Here is a 22,683-nt window from a genome sequence, read left to right as displayed (position 1 = left end):
AAGGCAAGTACAAAAAAAGACACGACAAGCATCAGGTAGGTCACAAGTTCCAAGTCGGTGATAAATGGATCGAGATTGGAAAGGTGAGGGAATTGTACCCTCACCTGCTAGACAACTAAAAGTGATCTTTTGGGGCCCAAAAGGTTTCCAGTGGGGAGGATTGATCAGGTGCTCAAAAAATAATTCAAAATTGAAATTTATCAGATCGGTTTGGAACCTAAACGACCATCTAGTGCTCTTCATCCTGTATCTAGGGCAACTCGTTTCGTGCAAAATGGACACCGTATGCTCTCAGAATCATGTTCTTTTCACTTTCCCAAACAGGGGAATTTTTGTTAAAAAAATTGACAGCCCAGTCCGCAGTTTATACTGCTGACGTCGCACTGACTATGCAGGTCTATGTGGTAGTTTTGACTGGTCAACGGGCTTAGAAAATGGTATTGTGCCAAGTGACACGTTCTTATTGGATGCAATTCAGCGTTTTTGATTAGTTGGATTGGTGGCCAATCACAAGCTGACACATGGCCCATCTAGAGGCCGCCACGTGGCAACCCAGGGGCCACCAAAATTTTGGGTCGAGTCCCGAAAATAGGAGCAGGGGTCGAACCCGCGACCACCAAGGCACAAGTCAAGAGCCATACCAATACGCCATACACATGTCTTAACCTTATAAGTTCACATCGTATATTTGAATATTATAAACACGACATTCGAGGGAAGGGCCAGCCCGTGAGGGTCGACACTTCTTTGCGCCACCAACATATGATCACTACCGGAGGGGACCAGGGGCCCAGCTAGCAGGGGTGGGTCGTTGGCCTTAGCCTTGGGCACATGGGCCCCCACGTGCCCAAATTTTTCGGATATAAGGCATTTGAGGACATTTAAAACAATCAACAATTTCACCCAAAATTCAGTGAAATTGTCGCTCCATTAGCGTGTTTTGGGGAAAATTTGTAGGATGGTGCTGGATTTTGGGGAATTTGTGATGTGATTAGCAGAAAACTTTGAAAAGCCATAACTTATTTAGTTTTTTACCAAATCAGGAGCAGAAATAGGCTACACAGGCATTTTTGGACATTTTGGAGCCATTGGAATAGGTTTCAGAGCTTTCTGAGCATTGTAAACTCATGTATTCACATTTTTTAGCATAATAGAGAGGGCCAAGCCATTGGAAGTTGGACCAAGGAGACGTAACCCAGGAGGGGTGAACTCCTTCATCATGTGCTGTTGTGATATTGTTTATGGTGATGTTTATGTATGTTATATGTTGTTGTTCAGTCATTTGTTTATGTTAATTTGCACATAAAAATTACATAAAAGCACCCAAAAACTCATGTTTAAAATTTGCAAATAATCTCATGAATCCTTAAGCACATTTAACATATTCTGAAAAGGATTTTAGAGTAGAAAAACTAATTTTCCCAATCAGATCAGTAACTCCACTAAACAACTAGCCTTAAGGAGGTTTTTGGAGAACAAACTAGATGTGTTGTTCTTAGAAGAAGTTTTAAGGGGAGGGGGAGTTATTCATAAGGTTTTAGAAAACATGTTGGGATGCTAAATTTTTCTGTCATTAGAGGTTTTGGAAAGATTAGGGTTTTTGTGACAAGGTGGAATAGTAGGACTATGAAGTATTGTAACAATTGGCTTATTGACTTAGGAATAGGAGTGACACTCTTTTCCTAAGAGACTGGAAAATATATTTTGTTCATGAACACCTACAAGCCTTGCATGGATAAAGTGGCCTTTTGGGATAACCTTTTCAAGGCCGCTTGTATGGATTTTGAGGCTCTTACTTTTGGAGGAGATTTCAGTTTCTCATTAAGCAATTTAGAGGCGTGGGGTCCTAGGTCTAGCACAATATTTCATTTATAAATTAGCTAAAAGTGGGTTGATTGATATAGAGTCCATAAAGTTGAAATTAACTTGAAGAAATAAGATGAGGGCAGTAGGTGAGCCGATAAAGAGATAAAACGCTTAAATTGATTTTTAGTATATGAAAGAATTCTAGAAAACTCTTTAAAATTTTGGTAGCTAGTCACTACTAAAAGTGAATTATATCTTTTTTTAAATTATTTTAAAAATAATAGGCTCCATGTCCATTTAATAAATATATTCTCAATTATATATATATATATATATATATAATTATAATTTCAATGTTAATTTAGATTTCTAGAATTTACTTAATATTTTATAAATATGTTTTTATTCGTGTTTTTATTCTTTCCTCCTTTATTTTATGTATATAATAATTTTTTTCTCTATTTTAATATAATTATATTCATATGGATTTCAATTCACTTTATTGAATGAGTCTACAATTTGATTAATCATTTATAAATATATTTTATTTTTTTGGTCCTTTACCAATCACATATAATTGTTTTTCTTTCAATATTTGTATGGTTTGATTTGAAATTAATTATATATCACGATCATTAGATTCTTTTCCTCAATCTGCTCATGCTTTCTATATTATTCCAATACTTTTTCTTTGGGACATGTTTATCTAACTCTAATAGCTTTTTCATATTCTTATACTTTACCCGATTCCTTGTTCTTAGCTTTTTCATATTCTTATACTTTACCCGGTTCCTTGTTCTTCTTTTCCTCGTCCTTTGTTTTTCTTTTACTTCAAATTTTGATACTTTGCCTCCTCCTCCATTCATCTTTCTGACCTTGTTCTTATATTCTCTGCATCTTCTTGGTACCTTTCTACTCTTTTTCTTGGATATGACTAAAGGTATAAATCGTTGCTTTACTTTTTCAAACAAATTAAAGCAAATGACAGGTGTTGGAACAATGAAATTGCTTTACTTGATTTCTTTTCCATTGATATGGAGACCAGCCTAAAGCTAAAGGCATCTCAATGCTTCCTCAGCTGTAGTACCTCTCAGTCGGAGACAAATATTCCGGCTAAAACGCCGGATGAACAATCCCACACCTCTCAGCTCCAATCTACCCCATGAAATCTCCAACGTCTGCCTCTAGGGACTGTGTTAGCCTCTCTAGCCCAGCGTCACTCCAACTCACCCTGCGTCAGCCTCTAGAGCCTCTGTGTCACCCACGTTGGCTCTCTTTGGCACTACACAACTCATGGTTGCCTCTGCATGGGCTCTGACTGGATCTGTGTGGCCTCTAGCTGGCTTTGCGTCCCTCTCTCCTCGTTTCTGCATTGATGCTCTCGGTACCCTCTTTGCCTCTCTGCTTTTGTATTCACTTCCCCTCAGCTGCAACTCTGATCACTCCTTCGATTTACTCAGCAAGCCTTGCCCCATAAAATCAAACTCTTGATTAACTCAATGTATTCTCCAAGTGACCCTCAAGCCTCCTCTATTACTTTTCTCGTTAACAATTCAACGGTCAAGATTAAGTCCCTAATCAACATCTAAGATTAACTCTGTCTTGATCCATGACTTTTGGACCCTTCTAATACAGTTTTATATTAATTCACATTAATATTTTATTTTTCCTAAGTTTAGACTTAGGAACTCCATTAAAAATATTAATTATTTTAATATCTCCCAAACTGTTTAGAATCTGCCCAAACCATTTCTAAGTATTGGATATCTCATGTGCTTTAGCCTCTCCACCAATTTTTGTGGCTAGATCACATTTGATGCTACCCAAAATCAACAGTTGCTTCGAAACGAGCCATAGCACAAAAGACGATTCATGACATTGCTTGCATGCAAGCCTCCGAGAAAGCAATATGGGTTTCAGTTCGTACAACGATAACTGCTCTTCACATGGACGACTTCTAATTTCTTGCATGTCCATTAGATTTCAATGGAAAACAATGCATGAAAAAGGTTATGGACCATTCTAACAATCTTTGGCATCGTACAAAGTATAACGGTGACTTCCCAAAATGTGGCTACGGTTACAAACTTAAATTTGAGATGCATGACCACACCGGCCACCTACAGAATGTCACATCTTTCAATGATGCAGGAAATGAGCTCATGGGCATCACGGCAAAAGACATGTTCCTTCTTTCTATCGAACCAGTTGATCTTCAAGAAATTTGTGGCCGAATTTCAAGGCAACACTTCCTGCTGACACTTTCCATTAAAACAGACTACTTCAATGGTGTTGAGCGCTTGCAACCAATACTGATTAATTCAGAAGAAATTCAATATGACTCTGCATGCAAAGAAGCCCTCAAAGACATTCAAGCAATGTCCACTTCAAAACGACCTGTTGTTCGCCACCTTTGAAATTTTTTTAGGGTTTCAACAAACGCTATTGTTTTGTACATAAATTGACATTTCTGCATAGCTCATTGTTCCATATTATTGTAAATTACACCCATGTTGTTGTGCTACACACTTTCTCTGAAAATACTCTTTTTCAATTATTCCAAAATATGTATGTTTACCCCTTCACAATTTACATAATATAGATATCAACATTTGTAAAAACTTTAATTCATTTTTTCCCTTCGTTGTTTATATGGCTATACATTGATTTCTTGCTTGTTTATCTATTCATGCTATCATTCAATAGTGTTGAAAAAAAACCAAAACTTGGTTATCTTGCTCTTCTCCTATCAATAATTGATGCCATAATAACGTATATTTTTGTAATACTCTTAATTACTACTTTCACCATATGTATGCTTACCCCTTCAAATTTTACATAACCTATATATCAGGCTTTGCAACAATGTCAAATCATTCTTACTCCCTCATTTACGTGTCTATGAATTGCATGTTTGTCCTTTTACCTATTCTTCCTATACTTCAACGATGTTCAAATAAAAAAAATGGAATTCTAAAACTTGTAATACATTCTCTATACATGCAAAACTCGTTTATGATTCACTCTAAGTTGGTTATGTATCCAAACTAACGATAATTATTTGTACTTGTTTAGATATGCCAAACAACAGTCAAAATGCAGATAGAAACGAACGGCGACGTCTTCTTTATGCACAACACAAAGATACAATAAATGCACGTCGGTGACTTCTTTATAAAAACCGCAACAACCCTACTACTTCCACTACATCCCTTCCCACCTCAAGTGCTCTCCCAACTATGCAAACCAACCCACCTCACCTTCATCAAATCTAATATAACCCTCCCCTTAATGATGAACATTGTCACTTTCGACAAAGGACCGATAGACTTTCTACCATGCATGTTTGCGCAATATGCAAAGAATCATACCTAGGAATGAAAACAAGGCTTTTATACGGTAGCTTTCTTGCTTTCGTTGTTCATCATCTAAATCTACCAATCGCTTTTCTCATCTGAACAACATGGACCCTAGTGAACAACCATATGTCCTTCAACATTTAACACAATTTTAGGAAACACTCATTGCACGTGTGAACCCCATTCTACAAGTCATTCATGCCCATGATGGTCAATACAAATATAGTGGCCATACAATTAGCTTCCCTCAAGACATCACTATTATTGCCAAATAATTACCCCGAATAGTTTCTGACTTAGACATCCTCATTGTGAAAAGGCACAATCCATCTGAAAAGGCTTATAAATTGTTTGTTTGCAAATCACGTGTACTTGTAGCACTTGAATAAAAAATAAAAAATGACCCTTACTACAATGATGTCCAATTCAGCTCGTCTGCAATTTTTTCTCTACCTGATCACCCTACAGATATTTCCTCTCTTCTTCATAATGTAACCACCTCCTCTTTTGAACCCCATCAAACCAATATTGATTCTACTTGTGATATTGATGTCATGCTACCTCCATTAGAAATCCAACCCTCTTCTTTCGTTCCAATACTCCCAAATTCATGTACTGAACTTAAGCACATTTGTGATTTGCACTTGACACATCCAAATTCAACGAGCTCAGTTGACTGGCCTCCAATATCTTTAACAACTATGAAGGAATACAACACCGAGGGTCTCTTTGCCATGGCATTACCCACACTCTTTCCTACAGGCATGTCCATGATCACATAACCAAGAATTACAAAAGTTGAGATGCATGAATATGCTTTGCACTTGTTGCACTACCATGATAACCGATTTGGCCAACATCCAAGATTCCTCTACTACCTTTATAACATTCTAATGTACCACCATAGCCAAATAACCGCTATTGTTTTTGTGAAGAAGTACATTGAGAACAACTTGCCAACAACTGCAACAGTGTCTTCGTGACTTTCCAGATTCAAAATTACCTCAACAAGTAATGTGGTTCGGTTCAGGACTACGAGGAACTCGATCATTCTGGAACAAACAACGATGTGAGCTAACTGACATGATCACACAAATTGGAAGTCCGACATTCTTCTTCACTCTCAGTGCAGCTGATACCAAATGGCATGACTTGCACATGATCATGCCTACCAATGTTCCCTCCAGTTCAGACAACCACTTCCAATGGAGAATTCAAAACATAATTAAAAACCCACATCTAACATCCCAATATATGCATTGCAGATTTACAATTTTCCTCGAAGAAGTCCTGCAAAAAGGCCTCCACGCAATAGATTATTGGTGCAGGTATTTTTTAATATCCATTTCTCTCTGCATTAATTTCTACATTGCATATATGTTTTAACCAACTTTTACTTTCATATTATATTCAGATACGAATGGCAACATAGAGGATCCACACACATTCATGGCTTCCTTTGGTTGCAAAATGCACCAAATATGGACACTATTGACTGGAACAATGCATTAGAAGTTGTTGATGCTCAGAAATATTTTGATCACTATGTAACTGCCTGGAATCCACGACAACCAGAACATCGAAATCTTGTGCTTCACCAATCAACAATTCATAACCCATGTCTTCTTGACACAACATCAATCTTCAGGTCAACCCAGTCTGAAGACTATGCAGAGCTTGTCAACTGCGTTCAACGTCACACAAAGTGTCATGAATCTTCTTGTCTTCGCAAGAAAGAAAATGTTCTTAGTTTTCGGTATGGAGTACCGTGGGAGTTAAACTCCACATCTTCACTTTTCATTGATGATAAAGATCATAAAACCTACGTCCCCGCTCGCAATGATGATAGATTGAATATTCACAATGCTGATCTACTTTCTATCTGGAGAGAAAATGTTGATTGTCAACCAGTTCTATCTCACCATGCTATGTTAAACTATATTTCAAAATATGCAGCAAAAGAAGAAACAAGATCTGAGAGCTACCGGCAAATGTTATCATGTCTTTCGCAAAGTGCCACTCCAGAAGCACCTATTGTTACTGTTATCTGGAAACTCCTTACAGAAACCATTGCAGATAGAGACATTGGAGCGCAAGAAATATGCCATATGTTACAAAAACTACCTCTCTCTCTCTGCAGTCGTACATTTGTTTCTTTGAATGTTAACAGGACTATTTTCAAACATGTTTCTCAAGATACTGAGAATCCCCTTTCGACACCAAACTTTATCCTTGCATACATGAACAGACCTATTTCATTGGAATCATTGCCCCTCCTTGAAGCTTCACGCTCTTGGTCATTTTCTACCCGTCGAAAAATAACAAAAACAAACAAACAACCAATGGAAACACATATTCCCTCCAGTGATTGTGCATGTCTTTCCACGATACAATGTCATTCCTTCCTTTGATGATCCTTGTTATGCCACTTTTTGTTGGAGTTAATTACTATTGTATTTCCCTTTTTTCATACTCCCCAATGACATTGGTTCAACTGATGCACCAAGAAATTGAAAACCCACAAACCCCACATACTGAAGATCAATCTACCTCTGACACCCCTCTTGATTCCATGCAAATGAATGAATGGAAAATCCTCTCTCAACTCCACCCAGGTTACAATATTGAAATTGATGACCTCGAAATGATTGGCTACCGTGACTTTGATGCTAACCACAATTGGTCACATACTTCTATCCCTCTCCACTTGCAAGAAACTGCCATAAATTTCATTGAATTCAACTGCTCAAATATTCAAAACCAACATCATCCTTTTTCCAACCTTCCCCAAGATCACACATTATCTCCTACCCAAAACACAGCTTTTACCATTATTTTTTCTCACTTCAAAACCCCTTCACCAAAACCCCCACGCAGAATCATCATACAAGGAACAGTTGGGACAGGAAAATCTCATTTAATTAAATGTCTGCACCATGCATTTATGGAAAACTCACCAACAAACAAAAACCCTTTGTTGTTACTTGCACCAACTAGCATTGCATCTTTCAACATAAATGCCTTCACAATCCACTCTACCCTTTGTATCCCTATCTAATCAATGTATCCTCTTGAAGGACAATCACTCGTACACTTGCAAGAGTAGCTCCATTGTGCAGAATACATCCTCATTGATGAAATGAGCTTCATCGGTCCAAAAATGCTTTCTCGCATTGACGATCGTCTAAGAGAGGCATTCCCCCTTCATCAGAATGCACCATTCGATAATCGCTCGATTATCCTTGTCAGAGATTTAGGCCAGCTGCCACCTGTGAAAGACATTCCTCTATACATTGGGACATCATGTGGCACTACACTTTGGCCAAATTTGACACATTCATAACACTTTCAACTGTTTTTTGCCAACAAGGAGCTAACCCGTCCCAGGTTGCTTTCCGGCAAATACTCACAAATCTCATAAATGGAATATCTACTCTTGAAGATTGGAAACTCCTAATTTCAAGGACAAATTCCTCTCTTACGCATGAAGAGCAGCGCACATTTGAAGAATCCATGCACCTATATGCAACAAACAACTCGGTTGTCTTGGATAATAAAAAAATGCTTAAAATTTTGAACATTCCAGTCACACTTTGCTCTGCGGAACAACAAAGACAACAGACTTCTACTACAACAGAAGATTTGCATTTGCCCGCAAAATTACTCTTGTGTACTGAACAAAAAGTTATGCTCACTAGCAACTTGTGGGTAAACGCAAGCCTTGTCAATGGCGCACTTGGGAAATTCATTTCAATATTTTATTCAATTGACTCAAAGCCCCCAGAATTACCATCCTTCATGGTCGTCGACTTCAGCCAATACAAAGAAACACCATAGGACATTTCACACCCAACATATGTACCCATTTCTCCCATCACAAGGGGTACACGCCGACAAATACCAATTCGAATGCATGGGATTTAACGATACACAAGTCATAAGGAATGACATTAGACAAAGCAACAGTAGACATCGGCACCAAAGAAAGGCAAGGGCTAACATTCAATGCAATTTCAAGGGTGTGGTCATTGGCATACATTTAAATCAATCCAGCATTTCCATTCTCACGCATCGCACACATGCATGAGAATCCATATCTTAAACGTAGATAGCAAGAAGAATCATTGCTAACATCAAAATCTGTGCAGGAGAATACACTCTAGCCAATCGTACACCATGTCTTCCAGATTTACCCACATGGTAAACACCACTTACTACTTAACCAAATTTCACATACATTTGTTTGCTATAACATTTAACCTCATATTGTTTTATACTTATTTTAAAAAAATTCTTATTTTATTTCGTTTCTTAAAAAAAAAAGGATGTTTTCAGCAAAGAACGACAAGGTCTAACATTCACTGCAATTTCAAGAGTGGTTAAGTAGCAAGAGGAATCACTACTCGCATCAAAATTTGTGCAAGAGAATTCACTCTAGCAAATTGTACACCCTCTCTTCCATATTTACCCACATGGTAAACACCACTTGCTACTTAACCAAATTTCACATACATTTGTTTGCTATTACATTTAACCTCGTATTGTTTTATACTTATTTAAAAATTTGTTTATTTTACTTCATTTCTTTAAAAAAGATGTTTTCAGCAAACACGTCCATTGTCATTACTATTTTTTTCTTTTTTAATGGCCAACAGGTATGGAAACAGACTACTTACGCATGCTATATCAATATTGCCAAGAAATTCAACAACACGAACTTACCTTACAAGGTATTCAAGCAAGGATCCTGCCTCGAAAATCATTGCCTCTTTACCATTTGCGTCCAACTATTGAATTGTTACGGAAGATAAGAAAAATACTAAAAAAAACAATTCACATCCATGAAAGGAACACACCCAGGAAAATGCGGAATCAATTGCAGGGATAACTCTCACAGTTTGGCACCACAATAAACATTAATTGGTGTTTTCGATGCCATGCCCCATCATGTACATATGATTAGTTGCTCACTGTCAATTACATCTATATGTCATAGAATACTTTTGTTTTATATATCTTTAGATGTCATAGAATACTTTTATTGTATATTTTTTTAGTTATTAACTGCAAAACACGTCTCTATATATACACCATATGTAAAATTTCAAGAAATACATTGCATAGCATGTACAATATTGTTTCCACTTTTATGATAATACTCATCAACATTGTATATGATTCAAATTTCATTTGCTCATCGTTGTATATAAATACTTGGTAATGTTTTTACTTTTAATTATATCACTTAAATATGTTTCTAGTATGGCTTAATCAACCAAAACGCTCAATTAGGCCTCTGTTTTTAGATAATAATAGATTATTAATTTTCTGAGACAGATAATGCTAAAGCTTCTATTGTTCTGGTTTTTTTCGACCCATTAATATCTTCGCCCTTTTTGTTTATTTTAGACTTTTTAGGAGCCAAACTGAGGCTTTCTAGCTTCACTAGATTTCTATGCATGCTCATGCATGCTATACTTGCTATCAGTGTCACCAGTAATCCCCACATGAACATGATCCATCCTTGAAATGATGGAAACGGTTAGCATCCCTTAAAATTATTTCTCTCTCGACAATCTTGGAGATGAATTTAGTGGCATTGTGGCAGTCACCACAGACTCAAGGTTTTTCGTGATCCTGATAAGGGTATTAGGGCTTGCGTTTATAAGGCCAAAAGCTATGGCTAGATTTTCACTATGACTATGCAGCATGTCTTCCTTTGCCTCTTCCTCCACATCATGCAGTACAAAATTTGTGTCTGGGACATACCCTGCTTCCTCCATCTGCTTAGCCAAGTTGTTCAACATTGCATATATTTTCTCAGATTGAGGGTGTGACTTGTCTCCCACAATGAATGCATGGACTTTGTTTTTTACCTCAACCAGGTTGTAACCTGACATCTTTTTAATGCCTCGGTCTTTCATCAGTGTCCTCACCTTTGAAACATTATCCCACCTGCCATCTGCAACATAAATATTTGACAAGGGTACATAATATCCATCTTTTTCAGGCTCCAGTTCAAAGAGGCAACCATGCATGCATAATGTTTCACTTTAGATGTGATGCAGTAATCTCGATTCATGCAATAAAAGTATTCAAGGCCCTCTTCTAGTAACCCTGCATGACTACAAGCAGACAAAACACAAACGAATGTGATGGAGTCTGGGTTGATACGTATTTGCTACATTTTGGGAAAAAGACCAAGAGAATCTTCACTTTTCCCATCCATACCATATCCTGCTATCATTGTATTCCATGAAACAACATCTCTTGATGTTGGTAATTGTTCCCTAGTTTTCCTATTATTAGTACACTACAACTAATTTTCTATTATTAATTGTCTAACCAATATAAGCCTCACAAATTGGCCTAGCAAAATCACAAACTTGAAATACATCATAATATTAACCATTTATTTTATCATGCCCAAAGTGGGTAGTCCTTTTTCTTCCTACAACTGATGACACCATGGATAGGTATGTTCTCCTGAAATGCTCAGAATGTTGTTCCACAGAGTCTTCATCCTTTGCTACTACTTCCTCTTGTCCAAAGGAACCAAAGAAGATTGTTGGTGAGGCACAAGGGACCTCAGATCTGCAAACCCAAGATAAGGATTATTTATTTTTATGCTTGTCGAGTTGGGTATTCATCCTAAGCATTTGTTTTCTTGTTAGTTTTAGTTCTTTTTCATAATTGTGCTTCCAATCCCTTCAAAATGTCTCCACTCTCCCCATCGCTTGTGCTAGAATTTGTTGACTGTTGTCACAAAGGCACTCAAAATATCTAATTGAATAAAAAAGGTGGTCTTGGTGATTTTCCTTTTTGCTTGATCCAATGTATATAATTTGAGTATTAGCCCATAATTCTTCTATCATATCAAAATGTGAAAAACAAGTATACCCATACAAGATCTCATGGAAGCAACTATTCAAACTTTGTAAACACCTGAAGGACCAGCCCAAGGGAGAGTAGTCCTAGGCTAGATTGTATTGTCTAAGAAAACATCCCTCTTTGAAAAACTCCACAAGGGAATATGCCTAAAGTTCCCTAGGAATTTCTTGAATCTTGTGAACAAGAAGGCTTGAGGTCGACATCCAAATTGAAACCAAGTTTTGTATTCCCTGCTCCTAAAGTCAAGATTTCAGGTTCTCACAGCGAATCCCCACTAAAAATGTTCCAAATCCAACCTTCCAACTAGAAGCAGACCTTCCAACTGGAAAAGAAAAGAGCAGAATTGTAAGTCTCTGATCTCTCCTACTAAACCAGAATTGAAACTTCTAGATGTCCATCAAAAGGTGAAGAAAAATCCTACACGCTTTGCGCCATCCCATCTGGACATTTTACCAGGGATAATAAAGAGTGTCTCTTGTCAAAATGAATTAATGATACAGCAGGCCACCCTTATGTCTTATACAAATCCTTGTTGCAATTGAATTGCCACTTGTCAGCATTGTTATTGTGATCATTCAATAAGAAGAGTGGGTAAAAATCTTGGGGCATTGTCCCACCCACTTTTCCAAATTTGACCAAAAGGAAAGGAGCAGGCCTTATTGGCTATCACATCAATTGGTTGATTGAAATTTGAGTCCTCTCAAGGCATGAAGAAACAACCATTGTCATATTTTTTATGTCTTGGTTCTTTAGAATCTAGACTCATCCAGAGAGCCAAATATGGGCATGATTATTTGAAGTATCTCCAATTAACGAGGCATATGATGTTTCTTGTTTTCCTTTTGGTAAAGGAAACCCCCCTGCCCCCCTCCTCGCACATGCTGCCCCAATAAGTGAAAACTTATGGTTATGACAAGGCTTCCATTTTTTGAACAACTCAACGTCTTGCACATAGCACTTCTTGATTTGAAGTAGTTGTATAAAAAAAACAGGTTAGTTATTTAAATTTTGATTTGAAGTAGTTGTATCAAGAAAAACAGGTTAATTATTGAAAGTTAGTATCAAACAGGTTAATTATTTAAAGTTAGTATCAAAGTTAGGGAGGATGTTATCCCATTAATTCAAGAATTTAAATTTCAAAACTCCAAGTCTTTTTTCGATACAACTCATACTTTGTAAATACCTTTGTCTTACAGTTGTTATACAGATAAAATCTATGAACCTCAAATTTTTTAATAACACACAAACAACATTATATCTAAGAAAATTTATAACAATCTTGCATGAGACACCTAAGTTGCACCATTCTTTGTAAAGTAACTGGGAGCTTCAGATTTCTAATGGCCCTAAGTGTATACGCTACAACCATTCAGATGTAATTGTGTATAACTATTTTGCATAATGCTTAAGGTTCCTTTGTTTAGTCTATGATAATGGCCCTATGTGTGTATGCTACAACCATTCATATGTAACTGTGTATAACTATTTTGCATAATGCTTAAGGTTCCTTTGTTTAGTCTATGATGTCCAAAAATATATGGATAAAAAGTGTATGTGTAAATAGTCACTCGGGTTGAAACTCAACTAGTTAATTGTTTTATATTATATTGGGTGATTACTAAAGCTATGTTTATTTGTACAAGATATAAGAGCTTGAGATTGCTTCCCTCATTATTGAAATAGATATAAGAATATTTTCTTATGTTACATTTACTTTACATTTATTGAGTATTAAAGCCATGTTTACATCGATATGCATGGTTTGAGTTTTCTAATGAAAAATAAATTTGGGATTTCTTAGTATTTATATTTTTATTAATTTTTCATCGAAAATTCTTAATTTTTAAAGTTTATTTCTTTACATAAAGCCATTTTTCATTACATGAGACAAGAAACGTGTGAGATTTATTTCTTCATTATTGAAATGCATTTCAGTTTCTTTGTCTTTACATATAAACCACTCTTCATTATTTTCACTTTGAATTAGTGTACAAAGTGGATCCATTTAACATATTTGTGTGGACTACTTTCTTTCTTCTTGGTAGAGCATTTGGATTTTGCTCTATGTATGTGCATAATTCTTTCCAACGCAATTCGTTCGTGGAATTGGCTTGCTTCTCCCTCCCTAAGTATTGAATGGGGTTGGGTAGATAAGCATTGTCAAATGGTAGGGGATAGTCATGGTGGTTATTGCCTTGGTCACTAACAAGCTTAGTAGATGCTTGGGCATCTATAGAGTTTCTTGACTTTGGGTAATTAACTTACTCTAAAATGAAATAAGACATTCAATGTGTTCAGTGTAATATAGATATAAACAAAACATCTAAAGCAAAGTAATTGCACAATGATCCAGTCCAAGAAAACAAGGTTTTCCACAAACCAATTCAAAGTAAGTAAAATCTTGATTATAGTTTTAGTTGTAGCCTTTCAACCTTTTTGACTTATTTGCTTATATCAAACATTTGTGCAGGGTTTCAACGAAATAACATTTCATTGAGTATGTATTTACAAATCAGTGATTTTGGGATCAAATCCCACAAAGTAATTTTATACCTACTCTTCAAATTCCTTCAATCTTTTGAAAGTAAAACCAATGAATTATGAATATAATTTTACCATAATAAAAAACAATTAAAAGGATTTTAGCCAGCTCAAATTGCTCATCGTTTGGCTTGAACCAACATCTCCTCTAGAGGAATTCAACAATTCCAATTTAATAATCCTATCGACCTCTCTTTATACCTTTTGGGACATTTGCTAGTTATATTCATATAAATTTCAATTCACTTTATTAAATGAATCTACAATCTGATTAGCCCGCAGAGGTTTGGTCTCATGGCCAGCGGACGATCTGTCAAGTTGTTCGGGCCATTGTGCAAGTCACGAGTTCGAGTCTCGTCTTACCCGAGGGCCGTTCTTGCGGGCTGGGCGGTTCTTCCTAGAGGTTATAGTAGCAGCCGGTGGGATTCGAACCCCTGAGCAGTTCCTCCTAGAAGTTATAGTGGCAGCCAGTGGGATTCGAACCCCTGAGCAGTTCCTGCTAGAGCTTATAGTGGCAGCCAGTGGGATTCAACCCCCTGTAACACGAGTACGATACCACCGCCGTTGTTGATTTGGTTAGTCAACCACAAAAAAATCTACAATCTGATTAATCTTTTATATATATATATATATATATAGTCCTTTACCAATTCCATAGAGCTGTTTTTTTGGGTCCTTTACCAATCCCATACCGCTGTTTTCTTTTTAATTAATTATATATCATGATCATTAGATTCTTTTCCTCAATTTGCTCGTGCTTTCTATATTATTCCAATACTTTTTCCTTGGGACATGTTTATCTAACTCTATTATATTTTTATTTTTTCAGCTTTTTCATGTTCTTATACTTTACCAGGGTCCTTGTTCTTCTTTCCCTAGTCCTTTGTTTTTTTTCACTTAAAATTCCGATACTTTGCCGCCTCCTCCGTTCATCTTTCTAACCTTGTCATTATATTTTTTGCATCTTTTGGGTACTTTTCTACTCTTGTTGTTGTATATGACTAGAGGTATAAATCGTTTCTTTTACTTTTCCAGAGAAATTAAAGCAAATGACAAGTGTCGCAACAATGGAATTGCTTTTCCATTGATATGGAGACCAACCAAAAGCTAAAGGCATCTCGTATAATCTTTTACATTTCCAGAGAAATTAAAGCAAATGACAGGTGTCGCAACAATGAAATTGCTTTTCCATTTATATGGAGACCAACCAAAAGCTAAAGCCATCTCGTATAAATCTTTTCTTTTACTTTTCCAGAGAAATTAAAGCAAATGACAGGTGTAGCAACAATGGCATTGCTTTTCCATTGATATGGAGACCAACCAAAAGCTAAAGGCATCTCGTATAAATCGTTGCTTTTACTTTTCCAGACAAATTAAAGCAAATGACAGGTGTCGCAACAATGGAATTGCTTTTCCAATGATATGGAGACCAACCAAAAGCTAAAGGCATCTCGTATAAATCTTTTCTTTTACTTTTCCAGAGAAATTAAAGCAAATGACAGGTGTCGCAACAATGGAATTGTTTTCCCATTGATACGGAGACCAACCAAAAGCTAAAGGCATCTCAATGCTTCCTTTCATGCCAATTCCCATCTTGTTTCTGTGTTGTTCTACTGCTATTCGTGGCGTACAAAGCTAGATTGACCTTTAACTTTTCTTATTTAAGTCATTACCTGCGATGAAATATATGACTTTAAATTCTATCGCAAATTTTCCCAACAACAGTCGCAGAATTTATTTTTCCAACTTTTCCCAATAACAACGGAGTTGTCTATAATGCGATTTTTTGGAGATTCCGATGACGGAATCCGGCGGAAGAAATTGAGGTTAAATCTTGATTTGTTGCAGTTAAAATGGGTTTTTAACTGTATATTTGGATTCAGCACCCTCGACAACGCTGGGACGCTTTCATTGTGCAGAAACTAGCTATCAAACTTGCGATTCCAATAAATTCCTGCTGGATTTCGACCGAAAAAACCCGCGATTCCAATAAATTCCTGCTGGATTTCGACCGAAAAAACCCGCCGAAAAAACTTTCAAAAAATCGCGTTATAAACAACTGCAATAACAACAGTGGCTCAACAGCGCCATGGACACAGATAGGACCACACCTTCTGTTTCTTCTTTTCGAAATAAACTCTCAGATTCCCAGAAACTTTTATTCGTTCTCAAGTTTGCTTCACCGCCACGTTCTGCGAGCGCTCCTGCAATTTACCTTGTTTACATCCAATCTCCTTAGTTTCCTCCCTTACTCTGCACCTCCCTCGCTTTACATATCATAGCTGCCCCCATTACCCGTCCACCTCCCTTGTTTTACACCCCCATTACCCGGCAGAAGGTCACAGACATATAGCCCCCGCATTCTCCCATTCTTTTTTTCTGCGCTGCTCTCCCGCAAAACCATGGCAACCGTCACCACAGTACCAGTCGACCCCATAATCAACCGGGTCCTCGAGTTATTGAAGGATGTTACTAACAAGGAGGATGACTGTCAGATTCTTCAAACTGACTTGAGGCGTATGGAGAGCCTTCTGCAAGATATTGGCATCTTCCTCCGATATCAACAGAAAGAGCCTTCGGAGATTGTCAAGATTTGGTTGCAATTGCTGCAAAATTCGCTTACACAGGCAAAAATCCTACTCAATCAGTTGGGACGACGCCAGAGCTATCTCGACAGTGTCGTGTGCAATGACAATCCAAGGAGATTGTCCAAAGAAATAAGAGCATGGAAAGCATTTTTTAATCATCTCTCTCAACGTTTTGTAAGTGACTGGTTTGAACACATTGGTCCTTCAGGCAATGCCATCAACAACCATCTGGTTGGCCCGATCATCAAGCTGTTGGAGGATGTTATTAACAAGGAGGACAACTGTCAGATTCTTCAAACTGACTTGAGGCGTATGGAGAGGCTTCTACAGGATATTACCACTCTCTTCCGAGATGAACCCGATATTACCACCCTCTTTCAACGTCAAAAGAGGGAGCTCCTGAAGATGGTGAAGAAGTGGTTACAATTGCTGCAAAATTCTCTTACAGAGGCAGATGGCCTGCTCGATCGATCCGCAAAGCGCCGAACCTTTGTTGTGTGTGTCATGCGCGAACCCAGGAATCTCTTCAAAGAAATAAGCGAATGGAGCGCATCTTTTGACAAGATCTATGACAGCATCCAAAGTGACTTGTCAAATTTGGTGACTTCTCCCGAGTTTTTTTTATCAAAACCGTTATATGAAAAGAAGGAAATGTTCCCTCAAGAAGCAGCAACCTCCTCTGAGTTTGAAGGTTCCGGGTTTATAGATGCTCAAGATCAAGTAGAGAAGTGGCTTAACGAAGGTGACCATGTTCACGTAATTGGTGTATATGGCATACCCCGCTCTGGGAAAACGCACCTCCTCCAATTTCTCTGCAATAAATATAGACAGGTAGGTAATGTTTTCGAGCATGTCATTTGGATCACAGTTTCCCAAAATTGTGAAATTTTAGAGTTGCAGGATCGTCTTGCTCATGAAATAGATTTAAGCCTCCCAAGCAATTTTGATGAGAGAAAGATGAAGCTGTCTGCATATCTGAAGGAGAAGAACTTTCTTCTGTTATTGGATGACTTGTGGAGTCGCCTCGATTTGCAAGAACTAGGTTTGGGTTTTGGCGATCATAAACACAGTAAATTCCTATTCTCTACTCGCAGGAAGGATCTGATTCCAGAAATGGGCGCACAACAATCCACTGAAATACAACCCCTCTCTAAAGACGAGCGCTGGAAGCTGTTTCGCAGAGTGGCTTTCAAAGACGAGCAAGTTTCTATGGATATAGAAGACCGTGCCACGAAAATTGCCAACGAGTGCAAAGGTCTGCCTGTGGCCGTAAATACAGTCGCCGCAGCAATGGTTGGAAAAACCAGTGTAGATGAATGGGATAATTGTTTATCTTCCATTAAAAAGGTAGATCCATCTTTTCCAGCGACTCATCCTCGCCTTGATGCAGAGCTCTATGCAGTACTCCGGTATGGTTATGATTCCCTGCCGAATTCAGACCTGAAGAGGTGCTTTTTATATTGTGCTATGTACAAGCAAGATCAAGAAATTGATACGCTCACATTACTGCAAATGTGGATTGGAGAAGGCCTCGTCAAGAGCAAACAAGGAAGCTATTTAATGGACATGGCCATTGGGCGGAAATACCTAAAACTCATTGTAGACCGTTGCTTGTTCCAGAGAGTTCGTCACAGCACGAATATATTTAGAAGGACTACAATAAAAGTTAGGCAACGCACGGATGTCTATACATGGAATACAATAAGAGTTGACGATTGTATTCGTGATATGGCTGTGTACATTGGGCAGAAAGAGGAGAACTGTTTATTCATGGCAAATCAAGGTCAAAGAAATTTCCCTGAAGTTCACGATGAGAATTGCTGCAGGATTTCATTAGCCAGTAATCTTTTGGAAGATCTACCCACTGAGTTGAGATGCCCAAAGCTTGCGAGTCTCAACTTATACGACAATCCAAATTTGAAAGAGCTTCCGTCAGGATTTCTACTCAGCGTAACCTCTCTCAGGGTTCTTAATCTGTCCGGCTGCACCAAAATAACTTCAGTCCCAACGTCAATTGGGCAGCTAAGAATGCTTGAGTTTCTCTCATTACAAGAACTTCCCATCAAAGATTTGCCAGAAGAAATATACCATATTTCTAGACTTCAATTTTTGCATCTTCCATTCTGTAAATCTCTGGAATCATTCCCATCTAAGATTGGAGAGCTTCAAAATCTCAGGTCTCTTTATTTAGGCGGGTGTGAGTCGCTACAGATGATTCCTCGTGAGATCTCTGAACTTACTTCATTGAGCAGCCTCGTGTTAGGGACATTTTTAAGCGTGGAAAAGGAAGCGCCTGCAAGTATTTGGAGTTTAAAGGGTCTTAATAACCTGACGGAGTTGAGAGTACGCGTAAAACCGTCCCTGGGTGGAACAAAGTCAGCATTTAAAGATGGCATAATGGGAACCTGGTCGGAGATGAGGCACTTACAGTTGGTCTACCAACCTAATAGTGCAGATGAAATCATGGAGAACCTTCCTCAAGACATGCAGAACATGAAGAAGCTGCAGAGTTTAGGACTATTGCGTTACAAAGGGTTGAGTCTGCCTAATTGCAAGTTTGAACATCTTGAAATGGTATATTTGTACAGGTGCAACTACATAACGGAGCTCTCTCCATTGGAGTGGATGCCAAATTTGAAGCTTCTAAAGTTGTATGGGTGCAAGAATTTGAGAAAGTTGGGGATAGGGAGCTTTCCAAGTGGATATTTAATGTTACAGAAGTTGGTTCTCAAAGATCTAGAGATGTTAGAGAGTCTAGCTGGACCCTCAAACAGTGGAGCGTGGGATGAGAGGACACTACCTGAGCTCCGTGTGTTGAAGATGAGAAAGTGCTCATCTTTGAAAAGATTTCCGAATGGAATAGAAAAGCTGCTAAATTTATCTGCAATATTAGGATATCCACTTAGTTGGTGGGAAAGCATTCTATGGGAAGATGAGAACGTGAAAATAAAGTTAGAAAATATCTTTAAAGAATATTTACCAACAAAAACAGGGTAAGTAAGAAAGCAATTTTTTTATCATTTAAATCTTTTATATAATGTTTTTAATTAAATTATTTTTATAATTTTATTTTTATTTTTTAATATAATATTAAAATATAACTTTCTTTTTTTTTAATATTTATAAAATATATAAATAATATTTTTGTTATTTAAATTTAAATTATTTTTATATTTATTTTCCCTTTTACTTGCCTTTTTCCAACTTTTTCTTAACCGATATTTTTTTTCACAGCAATCGATGATGTGTTATCAATAGCCAGTATAAAGCAAATGCCGAGAATCCGTCGAATATATATGTGAGAGATTTAAGCGAAAGAGGTACTTTAAATTTGCATTTAGTTAAGTTTTATTTTCAAAATTTTATATATCTAATAATTAAAATTTTGTTTGGACAGATTTTTTCTTTTTTATTTTATTTTATTATATTATATTTTTTTAATGTGGTTCAGGAACACTTTGGTCAGTGAGTAGTGGTTACTCGTCCACTAAAAATCTTTATTATATTATATTATATTAGTTTAATTTAGTTGATATTTGCATTTGGAATAATATTAATCAATAAAATTAGGCCAATAGGCTTTCCTATGCATCAACAATCGTCAACACTTTTACTCTGCTCCGTTGGATCAGGTGAGACACTTTCAACCGTTGATTTGAAGTGTCACTGCTTTTTCCATATATCAGTGGAATTATCTTCTTTTCACCTCCAAATTCTGTTGTGCGCTCTATCACATGACAAGATATTTTTACTGCTTTTTCCCATTCTTTTATGCTACTCTTAAGATATTTTTAATTTTTAGGTCAAAATATTCTCTCCGGTCAATGGATTTAGATCACTCTTACACGTATAAATGATGCTTTAATTGATGGTCAAACATATGTGGCCACCGGGCCCAAAATGGCAGGTTTCCGTGTGGAACACCTGAACTCAATAATTTACATAAATGGTTTGGAAGTGCGTCTCTCACTTCTAAATTTTGATGCATTTCGTCTTATTAGCAGAATGGGCGGGCAAAGCCTCTGCAAATCTCATGTCCACAAATTGCAAATCCGTTCCACAGTTTTCCTCATCCTTTGCTACTGCATCATGTTATTGTCTGGTCACAGCGAAATCAGCAAAGCTGCTGCAGCCACGGATCCAAAGGAAGGTGAGAAACAGTTCACTCTTCTTGAATGTATTTTGCTCTCTGGAATCACTCTTCTTGAATGCATTTTGCTCTCCGGAATCACTTTTGGGCGCTTATATTACAAGCTTTGATGTTTAACAGTCAATGCGTTGAGAATAATAGCAAGCAAGATGGGGGTCACCAAATGGAACTTCAATGTGGATCCCTGCAGTCGCGACTCGTCCTGGTATACTCTCGACGACAGGGAGGGGGAGCTCGGCGTCATCTGCAACTGTGCCTTCAAAAGGAACACCACTTGCCATGTCCTTAAAATGTAAGTCGGATCATCATTCCACGTAGTATTTTTAAGTGTGTGTACTGTAAAGGTTGGACTCATGCCTTTCTGTTTCTGTTTGCAGAAAAATTCTATATGAAGAACTATCGGGAATTATTCCGCCAGAGCTGGCTGATCTCACATATTTGTCAAATATGTAAGCTAATTCAAGAAGTTCCCCAATCTTTATCCCTCTTGTTTATCTGAAAATCCCAGGGAATGAGTAGGGTTTGATACTGACAGGACTTTGCTGTGTTGTTTAAACTGGCAGAGATTTGAGATATAACCTTCTGCATGGCTCGACTACTTCTTTGCTTTTGAAAGGGCATAATGCTTTGGCATTGTAGGGTTAGATTTTGTTTTTTGTGTTTCTGTTATGGCTCATAAATGGATGTGTTTTTGGATTGAAATTTAAGGAAAATATGGGTTTATTGTAGCATATGAATAGATACATCTAAGCATTGAAATTTCAAAAGTTGGGTTTATTGTGCACATGAAATGGCATGTGTTCATGTTTTTGAAATTTTACTCAGAGAAAAGAAAAAATGGATTTGGTTTTGCATATGAATGAGATGTATTCTTCGTATATGCTTGGCCATCTATAGAGGTTTCTTGATTTTGGGTAATTAATTTGCTCTAAAATGAAATAAGACATTCAATGTGTTCTTTATAATATAGATATAAACAAAACATCTAAAGAAAGTAATTGCACAATGATCCAGTCCAAGAAAACAAGGTTTTCCACAAACCAATTAACTCTTTTAGAAAAATTCAACAATTCCAAGTTAATAATCCTATCGGCCTCTCTTTGTACCTTTTGGGACAATTGTTAGTTACATTATTTATAATATTATAATATGTATATTTTATATTTAGTATTAAATTATATTTTTTAATACTTTTTCAAATTACTATAAAATTCCATACTTTTTCTTTAATCACTTACCAAAAAAGAGTATTAAGTAAAATTATCTAACACTTTTCTATTTGTAAAGTAATTTTTTTTATTTTTTCAGATCTTTCTTTAATCACTTACCCAAAAAGAGTATTAAGTAA

General features: G+C 37.0%; 2 protein-coding genes across 2 annotated transcripts; both read left to right on the top strand.

Moving 5' to 3' along the window:
- Window positions 1–3,818: 3,818 nt before the first annotated feature.
- On the top strand, window positions 3,819–4,223 carry LOC149260775 (replication protein A 70 kDa DNA-binding subunit E-like). The gene has a single exon (XM_089460963.1). The coding sequence runs from the start codon at window positions 3,819–3,821 to the stop codon at window positions 4,221–4,223; it is 405 nt and encodes a 134-aa protein (XP_089317089.1).
- Window positions 4,224–16,800: 12,577 nt separating this feature from the next.
- On the top strand, window positions 16,801–22,108 carry LOC149260774 (putative disease resistance protein At1g61300). Its single transcript, XM_089421083.1, has 5 exons — window positions 16,801–20,178; window positions 20,420–20,505; window positions 20,818–21,335; window positions 21,456–21,627; window positions 21,713–22,108. The coding sequence occupies exons 1-2, from the start codon at window positions 17,000–17,002 to the stop codon at window positions 20,427–20,429; spliced, it is 3,189 nt and encodes a 1,062-aa protein (XP_089277209.1). The 5' UTR covers window positions 16,801–16,999; the 3' UTR covers window positions 20,430–20,505; window positions 20,818–21,335; window positions 21,456–21,627; window positions 21,713–22,108.
- The last annotated feature ends 575 nt before the right edge of the window (window positions 22,109–22,683 follow it).

The sequence above is a fragment of the Pinus tabuliformis genome, chromosome 6, assembly GCF_031772625.1.
Source record: "Pinus tabuliformis cultivar Carrire ecotype Pingquan chromosome 6, CPIR1, whole genome shotgun sequence".
Classification (NCBI taxonomy): Eukaryota; Viridiplantae; Streptophyta; class Pinopsida; order Pinales; family Pinaceae; genus Pinus; species Pinus tabuliformis.
This window is presented reverse-complemented; position numbering and strand designations above follow the sequence as displayed.

Coding starts and splice junctions, on each gene's coding strand:
- LOC149260775 (XM_089460963.1), top strand. CDS start 3,819: ATGGACCATTCTAACAATCTTTGGCATCGTACAAAGTATAACGGTGAC.
- LOC149260774 (XM_089421083.1), top strand. CDS start 17,000: ATGGCAACCGTCACCACAGTACCAGTCGACCCCATAATCAACCGGGTC.